The sequence below is a fragment of the Physeter macrocephalus genome, chromosome 14 (genome assembly GCF_002837175.3).
Source record: "Physeter macrocephalus isolate SW-GA chromosome 14, ASM283717v5, whole genome shotgun sequence".
In the NCBI taxonomy this organism is placed as follows: Eukaryota; Metazoa; Chordata; class Mammalia; order Artiodactyla; family Physeteridae; genus Physeter; species Physeter macrocephalus.
Genome location: NC_041227.1, coordinates 55,392,688 through 55,419,966, shown reverse-complemented (window position 1 = coordinate 55,419,966; position 27,279 = coordinate 55,392,688). Strand labels below are relative to the sequence as shown.

General features: G+C 44.2%; 1 protein-coding gene across 2 annotated transcripts in view; it reads left to right on the top strand.

Annotated features, from left to right (window-relative positions):
* Window positions 1-6,186: 6,186 nt before the first annotated feature.
* Window positions 6,187-27,279, top strand: part of ZC3H7A (zinc finger CCCH-type containing 7A) — a 35,833-nt gene continuing 14,740 nt past the window's right edge. The window contains exons 1-10 of one of the 2 annotated variants that reach the window (XM_024123306.3): window positions 6,187-6,299; window positions 18,663-18,764; window positions 19,566-19,605; window positions 21,234-21,431; window positions 22,395-22,553; window positions 22,791-22,871; window positions 22,967-23,005; window positions 23,652-23,685; window positions 24,167-24,450; window positions 25,999-26,203. In XM_024123306.3, the coding sequence (XP_023979074.1) occupies window positions 18,697-18,764; window positions 19,566-19,605; window positions 21,234-21,431; window positions 22,395-22,553; window positions 22,791-22,871; window positions 22,967-23,005; window positions 23,652-23,685; window positions 24,167-24,450; window positions 25,999-26,203 (1,108 nt within the window). In that variant the 5' untranslated portion in view covers window positions 6,187-6,299; window positions 18,663-18,696. Of the gene's footprint in view, window positions 6,300-7,223; window positions 7,317-18,662; window positions 18,765-19,565; window positions 19,606-21,233; window positions 21,432-22,394; window positions 22,554-22,790; window positions 22,872-22,966; window positions 23,006-23,651; window positions 23,686-24,166; window positions 24,451-25,998; window positions 26,204-27,279 lie in introns of those variants that run through there. The other variant, XM_007126832.3, reaches the window with a different exon arrangement.

Sequence of the window (27,279 nt, the reverse complement as noted above, 5' to 3'; positions counted from 1 at the left end):
TTTTGCAAATGTCTTTAAAATGCATTCATTTAAATTTTTGCTATAAATCAGTCTAGAGCAGCAGATGTAGGTCTGTGCTAAGTACATTTTATAACAACTTCACAGAAGGGAAAAATGGCTTTAGACATATTTTTGGAAACATTTGTGTGGTTATTCAAAGGAGAACTTGTACAGTTTTTATATTTATGGTTTTTGCAATTTCCTAATAAGCCTTGGCACACTGCCAAAGGCTATAAAAGACTGAGTAAAATTTATAATCCTTCAACATGTTTAAAAAAAAAAACACTCTATTGTAGATTAGTTGGATTAAAGGAGCCTGACAGCAGTTTCCTTTAATTGAGGCAGAAAGTACCTTTTAAACTGCAGTGTCAGTGGTAAGTTTTCTTCTGATTTCATGTTAATTCTCCTCATTTACCCATGTCCTGAGAATCTCACATGTTAAAAGACAAAGATCTTGGACCCTACATCCTACAGATCAGGTTCCCTTAACCTGTGTTTCTGGTTCATCATAGGGGTCCCTGTGCTTTCCTGTTCTAATTTTCTATTTCCCAAGCCCACCTCTTGTGGGATCAAACAGCAAGCTTAATTTTAAGTATCTTGAGTGTAGGAACCGTGACTTGTAGGTTTTGGAATTCAGCAAACTGCCCTGAATGCAGTTGGCACTTATATTTGTTGAACAGATGAACGGAGCTCCCTGGATCCCATCCACCATTCCAGAAGGACCAGTTCCAGGTGGCTTGAGTCCCAGAGGCTGGAGGCAGTAGAAATTATGGGCAAGATTAATCAGAGGATGGGGGAGGAATAGCCAGCTGGGAACAGGTATGGAGTGGAAGACAGAATGCATGGAAAAGGGACTCCTGTATTCCCAACTCGGGGCAGAAAGAAGTTGGGGAAAGAATTGGAACGAATTCCTACTGGGAAGGCAGCACTCCTGATTTCTCATACTCCTCTATCCCCAGAAGCTACTAGGAGTTGGATCAACTCTTTTTCTGACTGTCAAATGTGTCTCCTCAAATAAAAGCAAGTAACTGTGCTATACATTGTGGCACTAAACTTAGTATGGGGGTGGGAGGGGAGCTCCAAAGAATTCCTGGAAAAAGTGCTGACAAGTAAAACATAAAGTCTATCTCATTATTCCCCTGATTATTTATGTATATGCTCCTTTTTTTTTTACCTTGGGTAATTAGGGCTCTCCTGCCTTATACAATGTTTAGGAGCCCGCTTGCAGTTAGTTACACATGTAAGTTGATGTCCATGCAACCAGCCAATGGGCAGAGGTTTTAGCAAGCCATCTTCAAGGCTGAATAACACAAGGTAAATACCAAGAGAAAGTGGAGAGGAAGCAAATGCCTAATCCATATACCACCTAAAAAGCCAAATAAAAGAATCCAGTCAATATTTTCTGTATCTTTCTTATACTTCAGCGTTTCATCAGAGCAGAATGTGGAAGAAATATAGCCCATGTGATTCACTGTGATTAATCAACTTACTTGCTTATTCAAGAAGGAATTTAATAATATAAAATTTTTTTATGCTGCACATGTAGGTTCCAGAACAGATTTCCATATGAGTGCTGACAAAATTCAGTGCATGTGGCTTGTCACAGCATCATGGGGTCATTTGGCAAATATTTTAACACATGCCTTTCGTGTTCTGAGTTGCTATAAAATTGAAGGTTTTCCTTTTCTGGTACAGGTGTGTAATATTTGAAAATGGATCGTTTTTATTTTCATTCTTATTTGAGGTTGGCCCTGTGGTCAATCCATTTCCGTAGATAATATTGTGATAGTGGCCTCAAGTTGTGGGTATATCTCTGAGGTTCCATTTTTAGGCCAGTGACTCTCAAGCATTTTGCCACCTCAGGATATCTAAGAGATCTCTCACCCTTCCGTCACGCCCCTCAAGAACAGTTTCTCGAAATGCAGTAGCTCCCAGGGGTACTGGGGAGCATGCCTCACAGTGTCTGGGCATGGGGTGGGGTGTAAGTGCACCCTGCCCAGATGATGAGGGGACTTCCCTGGTGGAGCAGTGGTTAAGAATCCGCCTGCCAATGCAGGGGATGGGACACGGGCTCAGTCCCTGGTCTGGGAAGATCCCACATGCTGCGGAGCAACTAAGCCTGTGCGCCACAACTACTTAGCCTGCGTGCCACAACTACTGAAGCCCGCGCGCCCTAGAGCCCGTGCTCCACAACGAGAGAAGCCACAGCAATGAGAAGCCCACGCACCACAAGGAAGAGTAGCCCCCGCTCGCCACAACTAGAGAAAGCCCACGCGCAGAAACAAAGACCTAACACAGCCAAAAAAAAAAAAGAAAGAAAAGAAAAAAAAAGATGATGAGCTCAAGACAGATGTAAGAAACTGGCCCAGGGCCATCCAGATGGGTAAGGAGCAAGTTGGGATTTAGCCCTTGTTTCCCAAACTCCAAAGTCCCTCTCCTTCCACCACTGTGCTACCTCATACTGACCAGATGCTTGTATCTTAGATGTTCACTGTCTTAGTTCATACCTGCTGCTCTCACAAAATACCATAGACTGGGTGGCTTAAACAAGAGACATTTATTTCTCACAGATATGACAGCTGGGAAGTCCAAGATCAAGGTGCCAGCTGATCTGATGTCTGGTGAGACCCTCTTCCTGGCTTGCAGGAGGCTGTCTTCTCCTTGTGTCCTCACATGATGGGGAGAGAAATAATGTCCTTTGTGCCTCTTTTATAAGGGCACTAATCTCATTTATAAGGGCCCCACCCTCAAGACCTAATCACCTCCCAAAGGCCCATCTCCTAATATCATTACATTGGGGGTTAGGATTTCTAATATATGGATTTGGGAGAGGGGACACAAACATTCATTCTAGAACATTCACTTTATGTTTATTTGGAGGAGCTTGGGTGAGAGAGAATGGTGTTTATAATGATATAAACACTTTGTTTCTCCTTTGGCGGGGACTTAGGATGTGAATGTATAAAACAAAAACCACTTTTGTCAAGTGTGCATGCCAGCTTCAGCTGAGAATCTTGGGGAACTTTATACATGACACAGAACTACCACTGCTATTACTACCTGGATAGTAACAAGAGCTGCTGTCCAGAGATGTCCATGGCCCAAGGACTCACTCCCATATTTCCAGATGAGTGCTAGGAGATGAGGTTCTTAAACTAAGATTCCTAATTTGGTGCCAAGCTGAAAGGAAAACCAAGGCAACAAAAGATAGACTTATATGTTGACTCCTTAAACAGTTGAGAATTGACAGAACAACACGCAGAGGAGTGGAGAATCCAAGGTGAGTAGGAAGAATGGAATCACAAACTAATTCAACATACCTTAGCAAAACCAAAACCTATCTAAAAAGAACAGGTCTTGTTTGCCTTCTCTTCTTTAGAATACATATGTTCTGGTCATAAGAACTCTTCCATATATACATACGGAGATCATCCTGGATTATTTGGATGGGCTCAGTATAATCACAAGGGTACTTATAAGGGAAAGAAGAAAAAGGAAGCGTCAGAGGAGACGTGACATCAGAAGCTGAGTTGAGAGATGCAGCCTGAGAAAGTCTTGACCAATCATTTCTGGCTTTGAAGATGATGGAAGGACCATGAGCCAAAGAAGGTTGGCAGTCCCTAGAAGCTGGGAAAGACAAGAGAATAGAGTCTTTCCTAGAGCTTCCAGAAGGAACCAGCCCTGCCCAAACCTTGACTTTAGCCCACTGAGAACCATTTCAGACATCAGACCTCCAGAAAGGTAAGATAATAAATATGTGTTGTCTTAAGCCACTAAGTTTGTGGTGATTTGTTACAGCAGCCATAGGAAACTTATACAGTCCCATAGAGTTTTTCCTTGTACTGGCAGAATGATGTCCAGCTTCATGTAGCTTTACAATAGCCTTCAGGGCCTGGCCCTTGCTCATCTCCTGTCTCATCTCCCTGGGACCCCACTCAGCTCTCTGTGATCCAGCCAATCTGGCCTTTCAGCATCTTCTGACTTAAAATGTTTCCTCTCTCTCCACGCACTCCTGCAGCTCATTACCTCTTGTTCATCCTGCAGATCTTAGCTCCAAGTTTCACAGGGACATCCATTTGAGAAATGTTTATAGAGTTCTAGGCACTATTCTAGGGGCTGGGAATAGAGAACAAAGCAGGAAGGGTCTCTGCTGTCCTAGGAGGGGTGGAGGAAGACCACAAATAAGTACCCAAATGATTAAACAAGGTCATTCCAGAGAGTGATGACCAAACAGGGTGCTGAGTTAACAGGCAATTTTAGGTGGCCGTCAGGGAAGGCCTCTCCAAGAGAAGATGTCTGAGCTGAGACCTGAGTGATGAGCAGAACTCCTTACTCAGAGGGCCTCCCCTAAAGCCACTTACTATCAGCTTTCCTTGAATGTTTCTGTCACAGTGCTTACCTGGTATTATGGACTGAATTGTGTCCTCTCCAAATTCATATGTTGAAACCCTAAGCACTAAAGCGACTGTATCTGGAGATGGGGCCTTTGTGGAGGTAACTAAGGTTACATAAAGTCATTAGAGTGCAGCCCCAATCCAAAATGACAGGTGTCGTTATAGGAAGAGAAATGCTTGTGCACAGAGGAAAGGCCATGTGAGGACACAGTGAGAAGTTGGCCACCTGCAGGCCAAGGAGAGAGTTCTTATCAGAAACCAACCCTGTCAACACAACACCCTGATCTTGGACTTCCAGCCTCCAGAACCGTGAGAAAATGAATTCTTGTTTAAGCCTCCAGGTCTGTGGTATTTTGTTATAGCGGCCTGAGCTAGTACATCTGGTTTATAAACCTACGTCAGCCAGACGACCGTCAGAGCCACCCAGCTAGTCTCCCGGCCTCGGCTTCTCCTCTTGTCCCTCCTACCGCCCAGTCTCTGCACAGAAGTCAGAGAGAACTTCCTGAAATGTAGATCACATTGTGTCACTCCCAATTCAGACTCATTAGCACCACACAGAAGAAACTCCAAATTCCAAATTGTGGCCCCTCTCTGTCACTCAGACCTTTCTCCCCTCAAAAACACCCACCAGGGGCTTCCCTGGTGGCGCAGTGGTTGAGAGTCCGCCTGCCGATGCAGGGGATACGGGTTCGTGCCCCGGTCCGGGAAGATCCCACATGCCGCGGAGCGGCTGGGCCCGTGAGCCATGGCCGCTGGGCCTGTGCGTCCAGAGCCTGTGCTCCGCAAGGGGAGAGGCCACAACAGTGAGAGGCCCGCGTACCGAAAAAAAAAATAAATAAATAAAACACCCACCAAAGAGGCCCCTCCTGTTCCCCAGACACCAAGCTCCAGCCTCAGGGTCTTTGCACTTGACCTTCCCTCTTCCTGGAGCACATTCCCCGTCTCTGCACGACTGTCACCTTCTCAGATCCCCAACCCGCTCTCACTCATTCCACCTTAAGTGGAGCCCTCCCATCATGGTCTCATTACCCTGATCTAGTCTCCTTGGTTTTCACTGCCCGAAACGGTTTTTTTTTTTTTGCATCTTTGTGGGTCCCCACCGCCACCCCCAATCCCCTTGTGGGGCAGGGACTCTGCCTTGCCCGCTGTTGAGCCCCGAGCACAGTTGGATGTTGAAAATACAGGTGTATGAGGTGGCATTTGGGGAGCGGCGGGTCTGAAGAACAGGGAGCCAGGCCCTCTAGGGTCCATCGCAGAGCTGCCGCGGAGCTCAGTGCTCCCCTTCCTCATCTGCGGGAAAGGGGACAACAATGGTTGCCCGGAGGCTCCACAGAGTTACAACTGGGAAAGTAGGAAGTACCGGATAAGGATTTGCTAAATAAACAGTATCTCAGGGGAGGCCTCCCGACACCCGAAACTAGGTCAGTTCCACGTTAGACGCTGTTCTAACTCCCTGCTCTTCTGCCCCGGGGCCGCTGCCCAGAAAAAACACCCAAGGCGCCCATCAATTTGAATTGCACGTCCGCCCCAATCAGTTCTCAGGATGGGTGCGTCCCGGAACCGCTTGGCCCTTTATTGGCTCCACCCCGCGGCCCCAGCCCGGCGGGGACCGCGCGCCCGCTTCAGGGGCGGCCCCGGAGCCCAGAGCCGAGGGTCGCCGCCGCCCGGCCCGACGTGGCGCCGCCACCGCCCCCGGTGCCGACGCTCGCGGGCGCAGCCAATGGCGGCCTCTCCCGAGCAGCGGGCGCGGCCTCCGGCCGCCAGAGGGCGCCGCGCGGGGGCAGCGGAGCCACCGCCACCCCCGGTCGCAAAGGGAAGCTGGAAGCAAGCGCCCAGGCCGCCGCCGCCGCCGTTGCCCGCTCACCGCGCGCCGCTGCCTGCCCGCTGGCGCGGCCGTCCCCGCAGGTAGGTGGGCGCCGCCGGGCCCCGCCGCCCGCCTGGCCCGCGCGCCGCCCCGACCCCCTGCCCGGCGCCGCCGCCCGGCGCGCGCCCGCCACCGCCTCGTGCTCGCGCGCGGTCGGTAACGGACGCCGGGCGGGGGAGGGGCGGCGCGCTTGTCCCCCCCGCGGCGAAGCGGCGGCCCTAGGGGCGGAGGGCTCGGCCACAAAGGGCGCGCGGCCCCGGCGGAGGGGCGGTCCGAGCGCGCCGCCGCCCGAGCCCCGCGGGCGAGTCGACGGGGGCGGGCGGGTCCCGGTCCCCTCCCTCCCTGGGGGCGGTGCGGGGCTCACCCTGGGGGCGCGTCTCCTCCTAGTGGGGCGCAGAGGGCTGCCGCTCCCTCCGTCCCAGCATGTGTTTCCGTTGGCAAAATACCTCCTCTCTGGTTAACTAAAAAAAAAAAAAAAAAAAGGATTTTTTTTTTCCATTATTTGTATCTGTTCCGGTGATCTAGGACCCCTAATTCAGTACCTTGGGTTTGGGGGCGGGAAGGATGCTCGCGGGGTTCTTGGCTCGTTTATTTCGGGTTACTCCCCACCACCACCACCCCCCTTTTTTTTTTGCGCGGGGCGCACGTCTAGGACGCGCGGCGAATGGTTTCCTGTCATATATTGTGGATACGGAGTCGGCCGGGCTTTAGATTTCTTTTCCCCACCCTTAAAGAATGAAGACCTGTCAGTTCCCATTAGCGTGAATTTCCTGTTGGGGACGGTCATTGCAGGGGTGTGGTCCAGCTGGAAAGGTCCGGCTGGTCCCGAGAGGTTGCGCCTGCACCCAACCCTGATTGGGTGAATTTTTCTGGAGTCGGGTATTTTCCCCGTCCCCCCATATGTAGTTAGGTATTTAAGAACCAAGGGTCTGCCTAAAGACGATGTGAGCTGCCCAGGAAGGTGGCCACTGGCCGCAAGGGACTCTTGAGCGCTTGGAATGTGGCTAGACCCAATGGAGATGCGCTCCCAGTGAAAAAGACACACCTGATTTTAAACAGTAAGAAAAAAAAGTAAAATACCTCATTCGTAATTTTTTTCTGCTTAAATTGTACAGGTTGATATGATAATGTTTTGAACATATTGTGTTAATGCAAATATATTATTAAAATTAATGTCACTGGTTTCATTTTACTCTTTTTTTTTTAACATGGCTACTTGAAAATTTAAAATTAGATATATGACTCGCATTATATTTCTGTTGGACAGTGTTCAGCCAGAGCATCGGAATGGGGGCAGGGGTAGCTGGGGAGCCTATGGCATCTGCTTATTTTTAACTGCTTTTCTGATGGCACGTGGCCTCCTCTCTCTTAGCCTCTCAAGGAACCCCCCTGCTTTTTCCTTCTCACCCTCAACTGAACTGTCGAGCTGATTGCTTAATGAGGATCTTGTTCTAATTTGCAGAATAATTTAAATTAGTGGACAGAATTTTCTTTGTTGAAAAAAATGTCTGTATCTGCTGTGTATTGTAGTCTGGAAATAGTTGTGTAAGATTCGACTCAGAATGAGATCATGAGCTATCGAAGCTGAATATTTTCAATATTTGTGTGTGTGATGCAAAGAGCATGTTAATTTTCAGGGCCTCTGCCACCTAAATGCCTTCCTCCCAAGTTACTGTGGCTTTTTCTTGGGCACTCGTCATACCCTGACCTACACCCTTTTCCCTTCCCAGCCCTCAGATGCTGTCAGTTTTTGCCAATAAAAATGGTGGTTGTCAACCATATTGTCCCCTAATTCTTAATTTTGATTAACTGTAAAACTTGCCAGTTTGGGAGGGTTAAATCAATGTTAAGTGGGAGAAAATCAGTTACTATAGATCCTCAACTTTAGGAATGGTGAGAGTGACTTTTGGAAAGTTGTGAGCATTCCAATAAAGGACAGGGTAGAAACAGAATATGTCTGTATTCTGTTGCTTTGGTTACTCTAGAAGGGCTTTCCAGAGAAAGTATGATATATGGAGACTTGACTTCCAGATAATATCTTGAGGTGTTTTTTTTTGGTTTGTTTTTTGTTTTTAAATGAAAATACTTTTTCTCCAGAATCTTAGGATTGGAAATGAAATTTGTTTTCTCCAAAGTGTGATGTGTTTACAAATCAAGAGGAAAACTTTAGATAGTATTTTTAGGGGGAAGAAATAGTAAAACATTAATCCAGAAGTTTAAAAGTTTATGCTTGTGACAATACATCTGTTTTATTTTTATTATTATTTTAAAATTTATTTTATTTATTTATTTTTGGCTGTATTGGGTCTTCGTTGCTGCGCGCGGGCTTCCTCTAGCTGCATGGAGCAGGGGCTACTCCTTCCTCGTGATGCCTTCTCTCGTTGCGGAGCATGGGGCTCTAGGCATGCGGGCTCAGTAGTTGTGGCTCCCGGGCTCTGGAGCGCAGGCTCAGTAGTTGTGGCGCACGAGCTCAGTTGCTCCGCGGCATGTGGGATCTTCCCGGACCAGGGCTTGAACCCGTGTCCCCTGCATTGGCAGGTGGATTCTTAACCACTGTGCTGCCAGGGAAGTCCCAATACGTTTGTTTTAATTCACACACACACGAAGCATATTAGTGGAGGTGAAAATTTTCTTTGATATAAAGAAACAAGGGGGCTTCCCTGGTGGCGCGGTGGTTGAGAATTCGCCTGCCGATGCAGGGGACGCGGGTTCGTGCCCCGGTCCGGGAAGATCCCACATGCTGCAGAGCGGCTGGGCCCGTGAGCCATGGCCGCTGAGCCTGCGCGTCCGGAACCTGTGCTCCGCAACGGGAGAGACCACAACAGTGAGAAGCCCCCGTACCATTAAAAAAAAAAAAAAAAAGAAAGAAACAAGGCCACTTGTTCTTACCAGGTTTTGCCCCAACAAGAAATTTGCTTTTTAATTTTATTATGAGTTTAACGATGTGTTTTTAGTTAATTGATTACTATTAATTTCACATATCTTTCAAAGCTTTGGGAACCAGGTAATGGATGCAGTAAGAGAGAGGCAGAAATTTTTCTGTTTCACAAATAAGGAAGTGGAACCTTTGTATTTTATTAGAATACCTGAGTCTGGAGCAGGAGAGTAATCTGGCACTTCAGAATACCTCCTCTGCAGTCCTGGACATGTCACTGACCCAGGGTCTGGGCACCCCTGGGCAAGCTGTTTGGAAGATTTCACATCTTTCTTGTTCATTCCTCCCATACAGAGTTCCTGTATGAGGTGAGATGTTCCCTAGGCCTTAGGAGGGCTGGGCCCTATAACGGGCACCTGGCACATGTTATTATATCTGACAGCAAGTTCAAAATGGATAACTCGGGGGCAGGGGTGGGAGTGGCAAAAATATGAAATTTCCTTCTTGATGTTGTTTAGCACAGCCTTTATCATGGGGGTTTCGTTTTCAGTAAAAGGGGAAAACTGTCTCATAAATCCAGTAGGAGTTTGAGTGTTCCAAGAAAGTGATAGAACATCTGTAATAATGTTTCCCTCCCTGGGTTTGTGGTCACTGAGGGATGTAATATATCCACGCGCTTTTGTGAGTGTTACCAGAGTGAACGAACACTGTTGTAAGCTGGGGTGACAGGAACTTTAACTACTTTGTGTGCGTGTTTGTTTATGCCATTACCATGACAGGCTTGAGTCCGAGGGTAGCATTGAATACAGACTGGAAATTATAATTTTTCACTTGAAACTTGGGAATACCTTTTTAGGCAAAAATACAAGCACTGTGCCGCATTCCCTGGGTCACCTTCTCTGGTCCTGTGTGAAGTTGTCTCGGAAGTACGGCTGTTTAATATTTATTCCTTGCGTCTAAACACGTGATGTTGTGGGCGGAGCGTATTTCCATTCAAAGCTCTGGCCCCGGAGTGCTATCCTAACTCTCTGTGTCCACGCCGTGGACACCCTCTGCTTGTCTGAGTTGCTTTAAATCATGTCCCTTGCACACGTCATCGTGTGTGCCTGCGTGCGCAGAGACGTGTGTTTGTCCTGTTCCTCTCGAGTGGCTTTGAAGTGCCCACCTGTCTGTCGCAGCTGCATGTGTTTTTCAGAGCCCAGCCCAGGGCCAGCGTAGCCGTGCTCGACCTCCTGGCACGCGGGGTGTGGAATTGCTCTGTGGATAGGAATTCAGGCTCGGAGCCAGCCTGGCTGTCTCGGCCACTTCCAGGCTGTGTGATCCTGGACTGTTTGCGCCACTTCTCTGTGCTTTCATTTCCTCTTAAGTACCTACCTCTCAGGGTTCTTAGGAGGATTAGATGATTTAATATGTGTAAAGAACTTCGAACAATACCCGGCGTCCACTAAGAGGCTTCAGTGTTAGCTATTATTTCCATCTCTACCGGATATTGTAGTCACATTTCGTTTCCTTGGTGTTTTCTGATAAGGGGAGCTAGTTTATGAAGTTACCATGTAAGGCCAAAATTTCACGGTTTACCATTTCATGGTTTAGTTATAGTTTGTACTGGACTTCACTATAATGGGTTCCACCTAACAAGTACGGAATAAATATGTAAGTAATTATATTGGAGAACCAGGGGACCTTTGCTCCTGTAAAGCTTCAGAGTGAGTAAGGAACTTAAAATCAGCTGATTCCAGAAAAGTGATGTATGTTCCAGCTTGCAAGAGTTTAGTTAATTGAATGAAATTGCTATCTAATTGAGTTTCTGGCATATTTTATTTATTTATTTTTACAGTTCAAAGCCCCCACCCCCATCTCTTTTCCTTTTTGTTTAAGGAGAAGAAGGTGTGGCTGACTTGTTTTTCCCCTGTTGGCAATGAATGAAACCCTTCGCGGCACTCCTTGAGCTGCTTATGGTTTCAGGTTTTTCTCTGTCACTGTCTCTGGTTGATTCCCACCCTATTGATTTACTCCCTGCTTTGCTCCCTAAGGAGGTGGGGTCCACCTCAGCCGGCCCTGCTGGCGTCTGGTCACATCCTCTTGGCCCCGTCCTTTGGTTTGTCACGCTTGCCTTGAGTGAACGGCTGTACCAGGTACTTTGTACGGAGCGTTGTCTTTACGCTTGGCCACTTCATTCATTCTTCATTCGAGTTTTCATTGACTTGGACCCAGAGAGTGTAAGGTGATCAGGACTAAGAAAGATAGGGGGCCCCTGGAAGGGAATGATGGGGTGAGAGTGGGGTGTGGCGACAGAGTTGGGGGGAGGGACGGCCTTTAAAGCTGAAGCCAAGACTCTGGGGTGAAAGGCCCGTGCAGATCTGGGGAGAGTGTCGTGGGCGGAGGGAGCCGCAGGCACGAGGTCCCAGAAGCGCAGAGCCCTTGACTCATCCCAGGAACCCCCAGGAAGAAGGCCAGGGCGACAGGCCGGGTGGGGGCGGCGTCACGGTCAGGAGTCTAGATTTGATTCTGAGCGCCCAGGGAACGCCAGCAGGGGATTATAAGCCGGGCTGCAATAACCGATTTGTGCTTTGAAAGAGCATTCCTTTCAGTTTTGTGTGGGAACTGCATGGGGGAGGGGACAGTGGAGAGGATAGGGAGCTGAGAGCAGAGGTGGGAGAGGAGGGTATTTCGACAACCACCTGTGGCTCAGGCGGAAGTGGCAGAGGAGGTTTGAGAACTGACAGATTTGTGGTGTCCTGCATGTATTTTTTCTTTTTTTTTTTTTTTTTTTTTTTTGCGGTACGCGGGCCTCTCACTGTTGTGGCCCCTCCTGTTGCGGAGCACAGGCTCCGGACGCGCAGGCCCAGCGGCCATGGCTCACGGGCCCAGCCACACCGCGGCATGTGGGATCTTCCCGGACCGGGGCACGAACCCGTGTCCCCTGCATCGGCAGGCGGACTCTCAACCACTGCGCCACCAGGGAAGCCCCCGCATGTATTTTGACGGTATCACTGATGGAGCCTTTGTCGGTGGATTGGCCGGATGTGGTGAGAGAATGGTTTCCGGTTTGAGCAATTGGCCAGAAGGTGGTTTTAGTACTAAGAAGGTAAGTTTGGGCAAAACGTTAGTCTTGGGAGGAGGGCGTAGGATTAGGGGGCATTCTAGTTAAAAACGCTGAGTAAAGGTCACAAACTGACACAGAATTTTGTATGCGCCTTATGCATATCAGTGTAGGATAGAAGGCCTTTTTGTAAATGGTGTTTGGGCAACTGGTAGCTATCTGGGAGGGAAATACACACACACGTATCCAGTTTAAGAAAAAAAAAATTTTTTAATGGCACAGTGAGAATACTAGAAGAAAACGTGGAGAATTATTTTATGATCTCAGAGTGGTGCAGTTATTTCTGAGTATGTCAAAATCCAGAAGCCATAAAAATAAGTATTGATAAACTCAGCTACTTAAAAATAAAACTTTTGCTATCAAAAAGTACCAAAACTGGGACTTCCCTGGTGGTGCAGTGGTTAAGAATCCTCCTGCCAGTGCAGGGGATATGGGTTCCATCCCTGGTTGGGGAAGATCCCACATGCCGCGGAGCAGCTAAGCCCGTGTGCCACAACTACTGAGCCTGTGCTCTAGAGCCAGTGAGCCACAACTACTGAGCCCACGTGCCACAACTACTGAAGCCCGCGCACCTAAAGTCCGTGCTCCGCAGCAAGAGAAGCCACCGCAGTGAGAAGCCTGTGCACCACAGTGAAGAGTAGCCCCTGCTCGCCGCAACTAGAGAAAGCCTGCGCGCAGCAGCAAAGACCCAATGCAGCCAAAAAAAAAAAATACCATAACCAATGTCAAAAGATTGACATCACGTTGGAGAAAATAATAATAACATCACAAAGGACTGCTTTCCTCAACACATAAAGAACTTCCATAAGTCAGAAAACTCATCCTGGAAGAAAAATGGGTGAAGGAAATGAAACAGTTCATGGAAAAGGAAGTGCAAACAGCTCTTAAATCTGAAGAGGTGTTCGGCCTCACTAATGATAGACTAGAACAAGCAGGACCCCAACCACAGTTGTCACACTGTTTCTCGTCTCCCTGACAGCGATGGAAACATTTGATAATTTCTTGGTGAAGGGGTAAAATAGGAACCCTTGTGCACTGGTGGTGGGTAGGGTCATTTGGTAAAACTTGGCAGTAGCTGGCAAAATAAAGAAATGTACATACCCTTCATCCTATGGAAATTCTTTGAAGATATGCATATATGAAATGTTCTGTGTACCTGGTGAAGTTTTAAAGATTGGAAACAACCAAAATGTCCATGACTAGGGGGCTGGTGATGTTATGGTGCAGCCATATCACGGAGCACATTGCATGGCTGTTAAAGGTAATGCAGCTTGATACGTGCTGATATGGACTGACCTTCAAGATATGAGGTACCAATCGAGAAAAGCAAGGTGCAGAACACATTAGGAGCCCCAGTTTGTATAAAAAGTAACGTATGCACAGGATATTTTTAACTTTTTATTTTGAAATAATTATAGACTCACAGGAAATTGCAAAAGTCATATATAGAATCCCATGAACCCTTCATCTGCTTCCCCCAATGCTGCCATCTTACCTCACTGTAGTGCAATAGCAACGTCAGGAAACTGACATTCACTTAATACTGTTAACCAGACTACAGACCTGACTCAGTTTTACATTCACTCGTGTATGTGCACGCACGCGCCTGTGTGTGTGTGTGTGTGTGTGTGTATCTGTGCAGTTTTATCCCATGTATAGATTCATGTAACTACCATTACAATCAAGATACAGCTTGGGGCTTCCCTGGTGGCACAGTGGTTGAGAGTCCGCCTGCCGATGCAGGGGACACGGGTTCGTGCCCCGGTCCGGGAAGATCCCACATGCCGCGGAGCGGCTGGGCCCGTGAGCCATGGCCGCTGAGCCTGCGCATCCGGAGCCTGTGCTCCGCAACGGGAGAGGCCGCAGCAGAAGGAGGCCCGCATACCGCAAAAAAAAAAAAAGATACAGCTTGGTTCACACAGTGTCTTTGTCAGGACACATAACAGATTGGTAACAATGGTATTGATTGATTGCCTTCACAGGGCAAATGGGTGGCTGAATGACAGGGTTGGGAAGGCGACATTCCTTTTCGCTGTCATAATATTTAAACTCCTGCTCTCCGAACGAACAGTGTGTGATGTCTGGACACCCAAGTAGAACTACCAGGTAGAGGGTATCTAGCAAGCTCTGCCAGGGGACAGACGTGGGGAGTTGTCAGACCCTAGATGAGTGTATTTAACATCTGGGCAGAGCAGGAGGTCCCTGAGGGGAGAGGGTGCCTGGGGGAAGGGGGGTCTGATGACGCCCCAGGGCCCTCACATTTAGAGGTCAGCTGGAGATGAAGCCCCTGTTTTGAGGAGACAGTGGACACCTGTCATGTGCTGCTGAGTTTGAAGAAGGAAAGTGATTGTTGGATTAACTTTATCAAATTCTTCCTCACTTGAAAACTGAGGCCAGATTTTGTTGACTGGATCTGAAAATAAGATGGTGTATAAAGCCTTTATCATTTTCTTTTAAAATGAGATGGGGGGGTGGGGAGGCTTTATTTCACAGGTAAAACTAATCTATGGTGGACAAAAAATCAGAACAATGATTCTTGGGCTGGGGGTGGGGCAAGGATTGGCTAGAGAAGGGGCCTGAGGGAACTTTCTGGTGTGACAGTGATGGTGTGTCTCATCACCGGGGTCTGGGTTACATGAGTGTATCATTTGTTAAAAGTTGCCTTAAATTGTGTGCATTTTACCTTAAAAAACTGTAAACAAATGTGGAACCCCAGGCAATGATATGTATGCTGAAGTGTTTAGTGGTAAATTATAATTGATGTCTGCCACTCAGTTTGCAGTTTACCAAAATTGGGTTGGTAGATGGACAGAAGTGTGGGCAGATGTAATAAATATAGCAAAATATTAATTGTAGGATATAGGTAGTATAGAGGTATATGTTGTTCATTGTAAAAAAAAATTTACTGTGTGTGTAAAATTCTTCATAATAAAATTTAGGGGGAAAATCTACAGAACATGAAATGCCCTGCCATATTATATTTAAACATCACCTGATGTTATGTCCTCAAATGTTTAAACATTTAAAGGAGGCATGGTATTTCATGCCCTTAAGAATCTGCGTCTTATTTTCTCTTAATCACTTGCTTGAGTTGTCAGCTCTCTTCTACCTGCCCTTTGTCCTTAAGAGGGCAAGGTTCAAGGTTTTTCGAGCACTTTCTGGGGAAATAGCTCTAAGGCTCTTAACTTGGCAGATTATCATTACCCCGGAGTTCCTTCTGAGCCAACAGATTTACTTTTTGAGTGAACCTCAAACTAATTTCCCACCCCACCAGACAGGGGTTGGGAGACATGTGTCCTTCACGGAAGGAGAGGGGATGCTTCTTGTCTTTGGCTTCACTTCTTTTGTCCCAGTCCCTCTGGCCTGACCTCCCTGGACCCCGAAGTGCAGCTCTGGGTGCCTTTGAGCTCTAAGGTTCTGACTCTGTTTTAAGTAAAATAGAAGAAAAAGGCTGGGTGACCCGGTCAGTCATCTTTCTAAGGAAGGGCTCAGAAGCTACGTAGAGTTCTTTTTTTTTTTTCAATATAATTTTTTTTCTTTTCTTTTTTTTTTTAAACCCCACATTTGTTTATTTATTTATTTTTGGCTGTGCTGGGTCTTCGTTTCTGTGCAAGGGCTTTCAAACTAATTTCCCACCCCACCAGACAGGGGTTGGGAGACATGTGTCCTTCACGGAAGGAGAGGGGATGCTTCTTGTCTTTGGCTTCACTTCTTTTGTCCCAGTCCCTCTGGCCTGACCTCCCTGGACCCCGAAGTGCAGCTCTGGGTGCCTTTGAGCTCTAAGGTTCTGACTCTGTTTTAAGTAAAATAGAAGAAAAAGGCTGGGTGACCCGGTCAGTCATCTTTCTAAGGAAGGGCTCAGAAGCTACGTAGAGTTCTTTTTTTTTTTTCAATATAATTTTTTTTCTTTTCTTTTTTTTTTTAAACCCCACATTTGTTTATTTATTTATTTTTGGCTGTGCTGGGTCTTCGTTTCTGTGCAAGGGCTTTCCCTAGTTGTGGCAAGCGGGGTCCACTCTTAATCGCTGTGCGCGGGCCTCTCACTATTGCGGCCTCTCTTGTTGCGGAGCACAGGCTCCAGACGCGCAGGCTCAGTAGTTGTGGCTCACGGGCCCAGCTGCTCCGCGGAATGTGGGATCTTCCCAGACCAGGGCTCGAACCCATGTCCCCTGCATTAGCAGGCAGATTCTCAGCCACTGCGCCACCAGGGAAGCCCCATAGACTTCTTTTAATACTTTATTTCTTTTCCCAGAGATCATTTGTTTACAAGGTTAAAAAAAAAAGTTTTAAAGGTTTGCAGTGAAAAGATGCTGTCCCACCCCTTTCCCTGAACCCCTGGGTTTCTCTCACTGCTGTAGCTTTCTGTGATCCCATCTGGAGCTATTTTGTGTATACACAAACAAATATGAACATATACCCCTCCCCCCTTTTAAAATAACAGAACAGGGTCTTACTGTGGACACTTGCACTTTGCCTTTTTTTCCCTCCAGCACAATTTATTTAACCATTTCCTTTTTGACAGGCATTGAGTTAATTTCCCATCTTTTTTCTCTTAGAAATAGCGCCTCTTTAAAGAACCTTGTAAATATTCATACATATGAATTTTAAAAATTTTTATTATGGAAATGGCCAGACATGTTCAAGTAGAAGAATGAACCCCACATACCCTCCCCTCATCCAGCTGGAGCAGTGTCCCATGTTTTTGCTACTCTTGTTTCATGCTCACCCATTTACCCCCCTTTAAGCTAGACTATCTTAAAAACAAATTCCAGAAACAATGCTGTTTTACTTCAGTATAACGGGCTTTTTAAACTTTTAATTGTGGATAATTTCAAACATAGTATTTTAAGGCAAATACCAGGTACACATGTAAATAGCAATGCTTGAGTAAAGTAACCAACTTTTAGATACAAGATCAAAATATTTAGAACTGACAAATATTTAAAAGACAAAAAGCAAAAGCTACGAACTTCTAGTTATCAGATAAAAAAGTGCTAGGGACATAATGTACAATGTGATAAATATAATTAACACTGCTGTATGATATATATGAAAGTTGTTGAGAGAGCAGATCAGTTCTCATCACAAGGGAAAAAATTTTTTTTTCTATTTCTTTAGTTTTGTATTATATGACATGATGGATGTTCACTAAACCTATTATGGTCATCATTTCATGATGTATGTAAGTCAGATCATTATGTTTTACACCTTAAGCTTATATAGTGCTATATTTCAATGATAATCTCAATAAAACTGGAAGGAGAAAAAAATAAAAGACAAAAAGTATTAGCACCAGTTATGAGCCTCCAGGGTATTCCAGCCTCCCTCCCCACTCTACACTTTGAATAAAGGTAGACTTAAAAATAAAACTTGCTTACAAATGGTAAGCAATAATGAAATGAAAACATTTCACCTCCGTACTTGAAACATGGGTGCCATTTCCCTGTCACGTGGGTCCAAATACATGGTTTATGTGACACGATGTGCTCTCAGCATTAGCTCTTAGTAGTCCTCATCCAGGGGTGACTGTGTGGACCCCCCAGCCCCTCCCCACCCCCGCCAAGGGGCATTTAACAATATCTGGAGACACTAATTTGTCACAACTGAGGGGAGGAGGTGCTGCTGGCATCCAGTGGGTAGAGGCCAGGATACTGCCAGCATCCTGCAGTGCACAGGACAGCCCTCCGTACTAGAGAACTATCTGGCCTGAATGGCTGAGGTTGAGAAACCCTAGTTTAGGACATTGGGAGACGATGTTTTATCCAAGATCTCTTCTCTGTGGTTCTCCCGTTGCTTTCTGGGAACTGCTTAATGAACATCGACTAGTCAGGTTAAATACTCACGGTGTTGACATTTGCCAGTGTTACATCGAAGGTAAACCCTTACCTTTCAGAAAATTCCAATTAAAGTAACTTCACTTAGATCCTTATTCTATCAGTTGTACGAAGAAGGACTGTTTCAGAAAACACAGATAAGGTTTAGACTCTGCTCACAAGGAAGTCAAAACCCCTCAGAGGCAAGCGGACGTGAAACCATTTTGCCTCTGGAAAGCTTCCAGAAGCAAAACAAGGCCAGGACTGTTCTCGTGGCTGCTTCCACGTGCGTAGAGACAGACCAGGAACAAAACCTGTCGTCTAAGGAAGGAAGGTGAAATGGGGAGAGATGACTTTAGCGAGGGGATTGTTTAGGAGGGGCCTACAGCGTCTGCGCGGCTGTTAAGTGGAGTGAGCAGTGTGGAAGCCCTCTGCTCGTGACGCACGAGACGATGGGGACCACAGACACAACTCAGGTGGTGGCCTCGGCGTCCAGGACCCTAGTCAAGGCGGCGGAGATGGACATGTCCACAGCTAATCCTGGATTATGGGTGTTTTAACTAGGGTCCAGGGGCCCTGTGCCTTGTGTAATTTCTTGCCTGTTTCTTTCCAGATTTCTCCTTTAGAAAGTGGATGTGTGGGATAACATGTCCAGTGTGTCCGAGGAGAGAAGAAAAAGGCAGCAGAACATTAAGGAAGGACTACAGTTTATACAGTAAGGGCCCACTGCGTGCCTCATGTTCTCGTCATGGAGTAACTCCTTTTGGTGCGGCTCTGCATGTAGCAGGGATTAGGAAACCTTTAGTTATGTTTAAGAAGTCCTGTTCTTTTGGGTTAGAAGTTAGATATTTTTGTTCCAGCAGTATTTTCTGCTCTTGGACATCGATTTCTTTGTGTTCTGAACTGGATCTTGCTGTCGCTGATTTTTAGGGCCGAAGCCCTTAAGTATCCTCTAAAATGTTAGACTGAGGAATTTGAACCTAATCTCGTAAGAACAGTTCTGATGAGTGAAAATCAACATCTCTCAGCACACAGGGCTTTTGTGATCACACTCTTTCTGTTAAGAAGCTCGGTCTCTAACTGGCGTTCATGAAGCATGTCAGTGACAGGACCACAGCCCGGGTGGCCATGTCCAGGCAGAAAGGCCTCTTTGTCCCTCCTGGGAAGGGGACATTCTTCTCCTCTGTTCTATAGTAAATTGAATCAAATAGGACTACTGGTTCTATACTATTTTAAAACTTTTTCGGCATCTGAAGAATTAGGCTGTCTTTAATTAGGAATAGATTTGCAGGGAAAATGTTATACTTACTCAAGAAAATACAAAGGAATAGTTTTAGATTTTTTTTTTCATGACTACAGTTATATGTGAATAATGATCGTAAAGGAGAAGTAGGTCTTTAAAATGTGCTTTGAACCAGTGGTGAGCTCATGAGAAACTCAGTTTTAAGATGACTCCTGGGTGAACAAATCCTGATAAGAACCTGATCATCAGAATTGATTTGTTTCTTCTTCTTAGGTCACCGCTGTCGTATCCAGGAACACAGGAACAGTATGCGGTAAGGACTCTGGGAAGGTCTGCTTGAGAACTCCACAAGTAGCCTGTGAACTGCCACATGTAGCCTGGGTTGGCAAACCCAGATGTGGCCCCTTGTCTGTTTCATAAATAAAGTTTTATTGGAACACAGCCACGCCCATTTGTCAATGTGTTATCTGTGGCTGCTTTCACAACATGGTGGTTGAGACAGAGACCTTATGGCTCACAAAGCCTCAAATCCCTACTATCTGGGCATTTACAGAAAAAGTTTGCTGACCCGTGTATGTATAAGACAACGTTGTTTTTTTCCGGCGTACTTGGACAGTTGTCCTATTTTTTCTTCCCTCTATCAGTGTAGTTTTGAATTAATTTCTTTTGAGCCCCTTGACAATTACTTTTAGCCTTTCATTTCATTGAAAATGAGGGGGACAGAATATGCTGAGAGGGAGAGTGCAGAGTATCTTCTGTTCTTCCTTAGAAGAGAAGTTGTAACAGAAGTAAAGAGGTGACTGGATAATTAGGGGAAAGAACTAGAGAGGAATCTAGTTAGTTAGAGAGAAAGCCCAGCTGACTGGGTCTTGGACTAAAGGCCCTCAGTTCTGCAGACCGTTAGTTCCCCTGTGGCTTTGCATCTCTGTGGGTTTTGGTGCTACTGAATGTCACTCCTTTCTCTCTGCCTCTCTCCCTCCCTCTCCGTTCATTTCAGTCTCTCCCTTCCTTCCTTCCTTTTCTCCAAACAGACGTAGAACTGTAAAATATGAGGACTAGCAATCACATGGAGCAATCCTTTCATTTTACAAACGTGCAGTTGGGGTCCAGGGAGGTGAAACGGCCTGTCTCTCCAGTCACCTCAGCTGTTAAAGGTTGATCTGGACAGTTTTCTTTATTACTTTCATCAGCTTAGACGTGAATTCGTAAAATGAGACAAAGAAGAGCTGAATGTTTATCTGATCCTTTGATAGGAAAGGACTTTTAAAATCTTAAAGCAATGATAGAGATCTTAAAGGAGACTTAAGAACATTTGCCCCTACCAGAAGAGTGTGTATACTTACACAGTAAGAAAAAGGTTTGCCATCCCCTGCCCATAAGTCAGTAAATGACCTGAACATTTACAAAAGAAGAAACACAAATGGTCCATAAAAATGTGGAGAAGTTCAACCTCACTGGTAATCAGATATGCAAATAAAAAAGGATACCATTTTTCACCTAGAAATGTGTAGATTTTATGTGTGCGTGCTCACGCACGTGTGCACACGTGTTGGTGGAGGTGCTCTGAAGCAAGCCTCTATAAGTATTCATTGTTGTTGCCTTTTTGGAAGACAATTTAGAAATACTAGTCAGGAGCCTTAAAATCCTCGTTCCACTTGTAGGAATTTATCCCAGGCACAGAGTTGGCGATGTCAACAAATATTGACAAGGTGCTTTTGCAGCACTTCTCTTAATGATGAGACATGGAAATTTTTCTTGGAAAAAGCAAGCAAGATGAAACCCTAGCTGAAATAGCAGTGACTTGGCCTGGATTTGATAATTTCTTACAACAGTGCTTCTTGCTCTGTCAAATTATTTCCTCTGAGGTTTTAGATATTAAAATTTGCTTACACTCTGACTTGTTCCTTAAAGGGTTTCAAGTGGTAACTTTCTTTTTTTTAGGTATATTTACATGCTCTTGTGAGAAATCTTTTTAACGAAGGAAATGATGTTTACCGGGAACGTGATTGGAACAACTCTATGAGCCAATATTCAGAAGCTTTGAGTATAGCTGATTATGCAAAGTCTGAAGAAATTTTAATCCCTAAAGAAATCATTGAAAAACTGTATATAAATCGTATTGCTTGCTATTCTAATATGGTGAGTTGTGATTTTTAAAGCAATGTTTCTAGAGAGAAAAAAGGTTTTCAATAACATAGTATACTAGTGAAAGTCAGTTTCCTAATTTCAGTTTATAAGACAGATGTATTAACTGCTTTTAGAGTGGCCTCAAGCTTTGAAAAATCAGCTTTGGCCAAATGCTTAGGGATTTAAAAATAATTTGTTTCTTAGATACTGGTCCTTGGAGATTCCCTTTTGAGTATGGCTTTTGGTTGGGGGCGGGGGTGTCTGCTCATAAAAAAGTCAGCCTAGGAAGATACAGGTGTTCACAGATGGGTACAGGGTACCCCATCAGGTATCTCTGCTGACAGTTTGCTTCTTAGTCAAGATTCTCTTAGGAGCTTTTTTTTTTTTTATAGCACAAAACAGTAGTTAGCCTTCAAAAGAATTAACACAAGCTCTTCACATGTTTGAACTTAGAAAGCAATATTTTGATGTGCTTATAATTTTCACTATAGACATTCAGTAAAATTTAACCGTGAATTTAAGAAAAGTATCCATGTTGTCACCTAGTTCTTTGCTAATGAGCATTCATTGATGATTTGTTTTCTATAATATATTCCTCCTCACCTAGCTGCTTGGGAGTTACATTTCCATTTAACATTTTAATGAGCTCCAAAAAGGGGGTAGCTACAACTGGGAGGAAAATAAGACAGGCGAGTGACACGTGGGGGCCTCAGCCATACCTGGAAAGTTTTATTTCTTGAAGATCCGGGGTATTTTATGGCCAGATGTCTGGGTGGTGGGTACATGGGTAGCCACGATATTCTTTCTACTTTTGTGTATTTGAAATTTCATAATGAAAATAATTTTTAAAAAGACAAATAATACCACTAACTTTCAATTTCAAGGAAAAGTCTGAATTTGTTTCCATTTGCAGGGAGACATCATCACAAGATGTGAACTGTTTGATTGCTAAGTTTATTTGGTCTTCCTCACCAGGGTTTCCATGATAAAGTTTTAGAAGACTGTGATACAGTCCTCAGTTTAAATGCCAGTAACTGCAAAGCTCTCTACCGGAAATCTAAGGCTCTAAGTGATTTAGGAAGGTACAAAGAGGCTTACGACGCTGTGGCAAAGTGCTCCTTGGCAGTGCCTCAGGTATGGAATTTATGTTTTAGTTCATTCGATTACATCATAACCATTTTGTTGATTCTGTGTAGAGAAATGGCCTTAAAAAGTTACATCTTCCAGCCAGCCACCCACCTGCTGCAGTTGGGAATAATTGCCCATAAAACAAGTGTCTTGACAGAGTATAAGGTAGAACTGTTTTGCCTCTTCGTCTTTACAGTTATGAAATATAGCCCTCCACTAATCATATATTCTCACTTTTTTCAGGATGAACATGTAATAAAACTAACTCAAGAACTAGCTCAGAAATTGGGATTTAAAATAAGAAAAGCATATGTTAGAACTGAGGTAAGGTGGAGTTCTCTCCATAAGGTATTTTTTTGTTTTGTTTTGTAGCTTGGAGTCAGTTCTGGTTTTAAATTAGCTTCTTAATTTTCTTTCAGCTCTCACTAAAAACAGCTCCTGGGGATGGGGCTACAAAGGTAAGGTTATTACTCTTGTAAGAATCATAATTAAAAAAAAAAAGAAGAAAAGATAGAAGCATTAGTACTTTTGTTTCTAATATTTTTGGTTTGTGTCTATTTTGAGACCTTTTTATTCCTCAAACACAAAAGTGGCCAGAGCTTCCTGCCCTAGAAAAAGAAAACAAACAACTCAAGTAATATGTTACTCTCAATCAGCATTTCCTGAAGGCCAATGGAGCACTTTACAGATTTTAATAGATGTTAGGCTTTATTAGAAAAAGTGGGTCAGGGCCACATACTAATTTTAGGAGTCATTGGGTTAAACATAATTAACAAGTTGTTTTTTAAAGGTAAGTCTTCTTAGAGCTGCAAGGATGCCACTGTGAGTTGGGGAGAGAGTGGTGGCTAGATTAGTCCCTCTGGAACTAGAAGACTCCTGACTATCCTTTGAGAAATAACTGGGCCACAAGAAACAAGTGCCAGTAGGCCAGCACTGTTTAACGCCATGTATTACAAAGGTTTACACGTTTTGTTTATTTCTGTCTTAATTGGAAGAAAGTCAAACGTGAGAACCTGCATTGCTCTCTTAGAGTGAGTTTTATAGCTTGCTTTATGGTTTAGAGTCCTGAAAATACTATGATCTATTATTTGGTTTAATTTCTAGGCTTTGAACTGTTCTGTGGAAGATATTGAGCCAGGTACGTTTTCACACACATCCTCTTAATATGAAAAGTGCCAGCCTTAGATGTTATGTACATTATAGTGTTGTCAAATAAGATTGCTGTGTGGTTATTAGTATTAAAACGAGTTATTTCAAAAACCACCTCTGTGCCTCTGGATGTGCCAGTGAGTGAGTGACGGTACTGGATGTCAGTGAGCAATCGTTCGATACCCACTGTGGCTTAACCACCCTCTAGTAGCTCCATCCAGAAGGGGCCCAGGAGTTTTGAGAAAGGAGAAGTTGTCACAAGTCAATATATTTGTTCCTGTGCAAAACAAATTATTTTTAGGATTACTTGTACTCTTTTATTTGAATTGCTTTCACTGTTGTATCTATTTATTTTTATAATTGCTTTCATATTTTCACCTAGCTCTTCATTTTTTCTATTATTGGCTATTAACGCTAGTATTACATAAATACACTGAAAATAAGTGAGTACATGTCCATCCATGTTACAGATTTATTAACTCCGAGGCAAGAAGCAGTTCCTGTTGTTTCTATACCTGCATCCAGCTTTTCTCACCAAGTTGGAAATGAGCTGGCCTCAGTTCCCATTATGCCCTTAACTTCTATTTTGCCACTGCAAGTGGAAGAGAGTTCTCTGCCATCGACAGTGTTGGCAAATGGAGGAAAGATCCCCTTCAGTATGCCGGAAGCGTTTTTAGATGATGGAGATATGGTCCTTGGAGATGAAATAGATGACCTCCTTGATTCTGCACCTGAAACTAATGAAACTGTTATGGTAAATTTCAGTGTGACTCCTTTCTTCTGAAGGCAGGCTTTTTTTTTTTTTTTTTTTAATCTTACTATAACCTGCTAGATATTTTTAGTATTGACTATAGAGTAAGCTTTGGGTTTCTTGAAAATTACTTCTGTCATTTTCCAGTGGTAACTGGCTAATTTGGTCATTTCTTTAAATAAAAAAGGGAAATTATGGTAAATTCAGTGTGACTCCTTTCTTCTGAAAGGCAGGCTTTTTTTTTTTTTTTTTTTAATCTTACTATAACCTGCTAGATATTTTTAGTATTGACTATAGAGTAAGCTTTGGGTTTCTTGAAAATTACTTCTGTCATTTTCCAGTGGTAACTGGCTAATTTGGTCATTTCTTTAAATAAAAAAGGGAAACGTGTTAGGAATCACATATTATGGAAACGGTAAATTTAACTTTCTGACAAAGAATAGGCATTTGACTTGTAAGGCAAAATGAATTCATGGATTAAGGACTTCTCATTCCTTAAGGATAATTCTTCTATAACCATATATCATAAAGCAAGTGTCAGCAGACTTTGGTCCACAGGCCTGATCTGGCCCGCTGCCTGTTTTGTATGGTCCACGGACTAAGAATGGTTTTTAGATTTTTACATGGTTGAAAGAAAAAATAAATAAATAAGTAATATTTTAAGACACATGAAAATATTTCATGACACTGTAGTAACAGAGTTGACTAGCTGTAGCAGAGATCGTGTAGTCCACAAAGCCTACAATATTAATATCCAGCCCTTTATAGAAAAGTTCACTGACTCCTGCCGTGAAGTATATTAAAATAGTGGCAGCAGTAGGATGATGGGGGGGCGGAAGCTCAGAGCTGGTTTCCAGGGTGGGTGAAACCAGTGATGTCCCCGTAGAGCTGACAGAGAGAAGATGTAAAAGGCAGACAGATAGGGGGTTGGTTCCTACCACTTTGATCTTGGGCAGGTTATTTCACCTTTCAGTCCCTTGGTTTTCTCATCTGTACCGTGGCAGCCCTCGTAGGATACATCTCAGAGGGTTAGGAGGATTAAATAGATGGTATATGATTTATCATAGTATAAGGCACATGGAAGCTCTCCAAAAATCCTCGCTCTGTGAGGGAGGGGCAAGGTAGCATTCCATTTGTTCTTGTGAGGTTGTACATTCACATCTCCAGAAAGATGGTCCCCACTTTTCCAGGCTGCTCCAGCTCCCTTCTCTTCAGCACCCTTCCTTCCACTCCAGCCCCACACACATCCTCACAGTTCCTCTTTGATGAAGCCAGCTCTCATGTAGGGAATCCTAAGGAAGTTTTGAAGATGAACCATGAACGTCTTATTTGGATTACAGCAATATTAGACATCACATCTCCATCCGTTTTAAAAAGTAGGCTTGAGAAGAAATCAGCTCTGTAGCTTGGATTCTGCCACTGAGTCTTGATATTGATTTCAGCTTTGTTATGTAACAAAATCACCCAGTGAAGTAACTTGTTTTTATATGCTGATGTGCCAGCTTGGAACTGAGTTTCATGGACTTTAATCCGGTCTTGTTTCCTCTCCAGCCATCAGCCTTAGTCAGAGGCCCCCTCCCAACGGCCAGGGTCGCTCCGAGCATACCCTTCTCAGCGTCTCTTTTGGGCGCCTTGCCCATCGGTGCGAGGTACGCGCCTGCACCCTCCTTCTCGGAGCTGTATCCGCCTTTGACTTCATCCTTAGAAGATTTCTGTTCTTCTCTAAATTCATTTTCAATGAGCGAATCCAAACGAGGTAAGACTCGAGCCACTTATATAAACAGTTACAGTTCGTTTTCTAAAAAAGACAATTTGGTTTGACTGTTGTTTAACTAACCCCAGATAGTTGGTACTTGAATTATTTTTATTGTAGCTGAAAATATATTGTAGCTCTAAAATCAAAACCCTCCTGTTTTAAATTCACCTGGGCTTAACTGTGCCATTGTGGAGATCAAGAATCAAAGCCCTGAGAGTAGGAATGTATGTGGCACTGGTTTTTTTATAGGATAGTTTGTTAAGCTGGGTGTCTATTGTTTTGGGTGAAATAACTTAATGTGTTCTCTAAAAAAGGGATACCCCATCTAAAGGGTCTTAAAGACAGGTTATCCTTTTAAATTCTGAACTAGGCAAATACTTAGTTAAGACTAATTTAAAATCAGTGTTTAAAATGATAATAGAGCCATCTATTTTAGGCTTCATCCATTGAGCTCAGCAAAGTATGCCTGGTGCCTTAGTTTTGCAAGGGATTGCTGAGGTTTTGGCCTGACTCCTGTTTCTGTAATCCTAGGCTTAATATATACTTTAAACAATAACAATAAAAATCTTCATATTTTTGTGAGGTTTTGTTATGGTTAAAGGTATAAAAATCAAAATAATTGATTTAAAGATTGACAACTGAAGAAACTAAAATTTGTGGGAGACAGAAGGGTCGAGAGAAGGTAACTGAGTGGTAGACTAAGAAAAAGAAAGTAATTGAACTTTATTGATTTTCTTAATGTTATGATGAGTTCCTGCTTCATATTTTCATAAGGAGAGCCTCCTTTCCCATTTTGAATACGAATTATTTTCTTAGTCTTTTTAACAGTCCCACTTGGTAGGCCCTGCCTTAGCTTATGTCTCTGAAAATCACTTTTTATCTAAATTTGTTTGTCTAAGGGTTATTTATGCCCTTGGTTTCTAGAGGAGAGGGAAGACTCCATAGCCCTCTTTGAGTGTCAATCATGAGCAAGAAAGCTTCTTGGAATTGGGATGGGAAAATAACGTGGGAAGCCACAGTTAGCTACTAAGCCCTGATGTTCTTATTACATGATTAGAATGAAAAGGTCTGTTGAA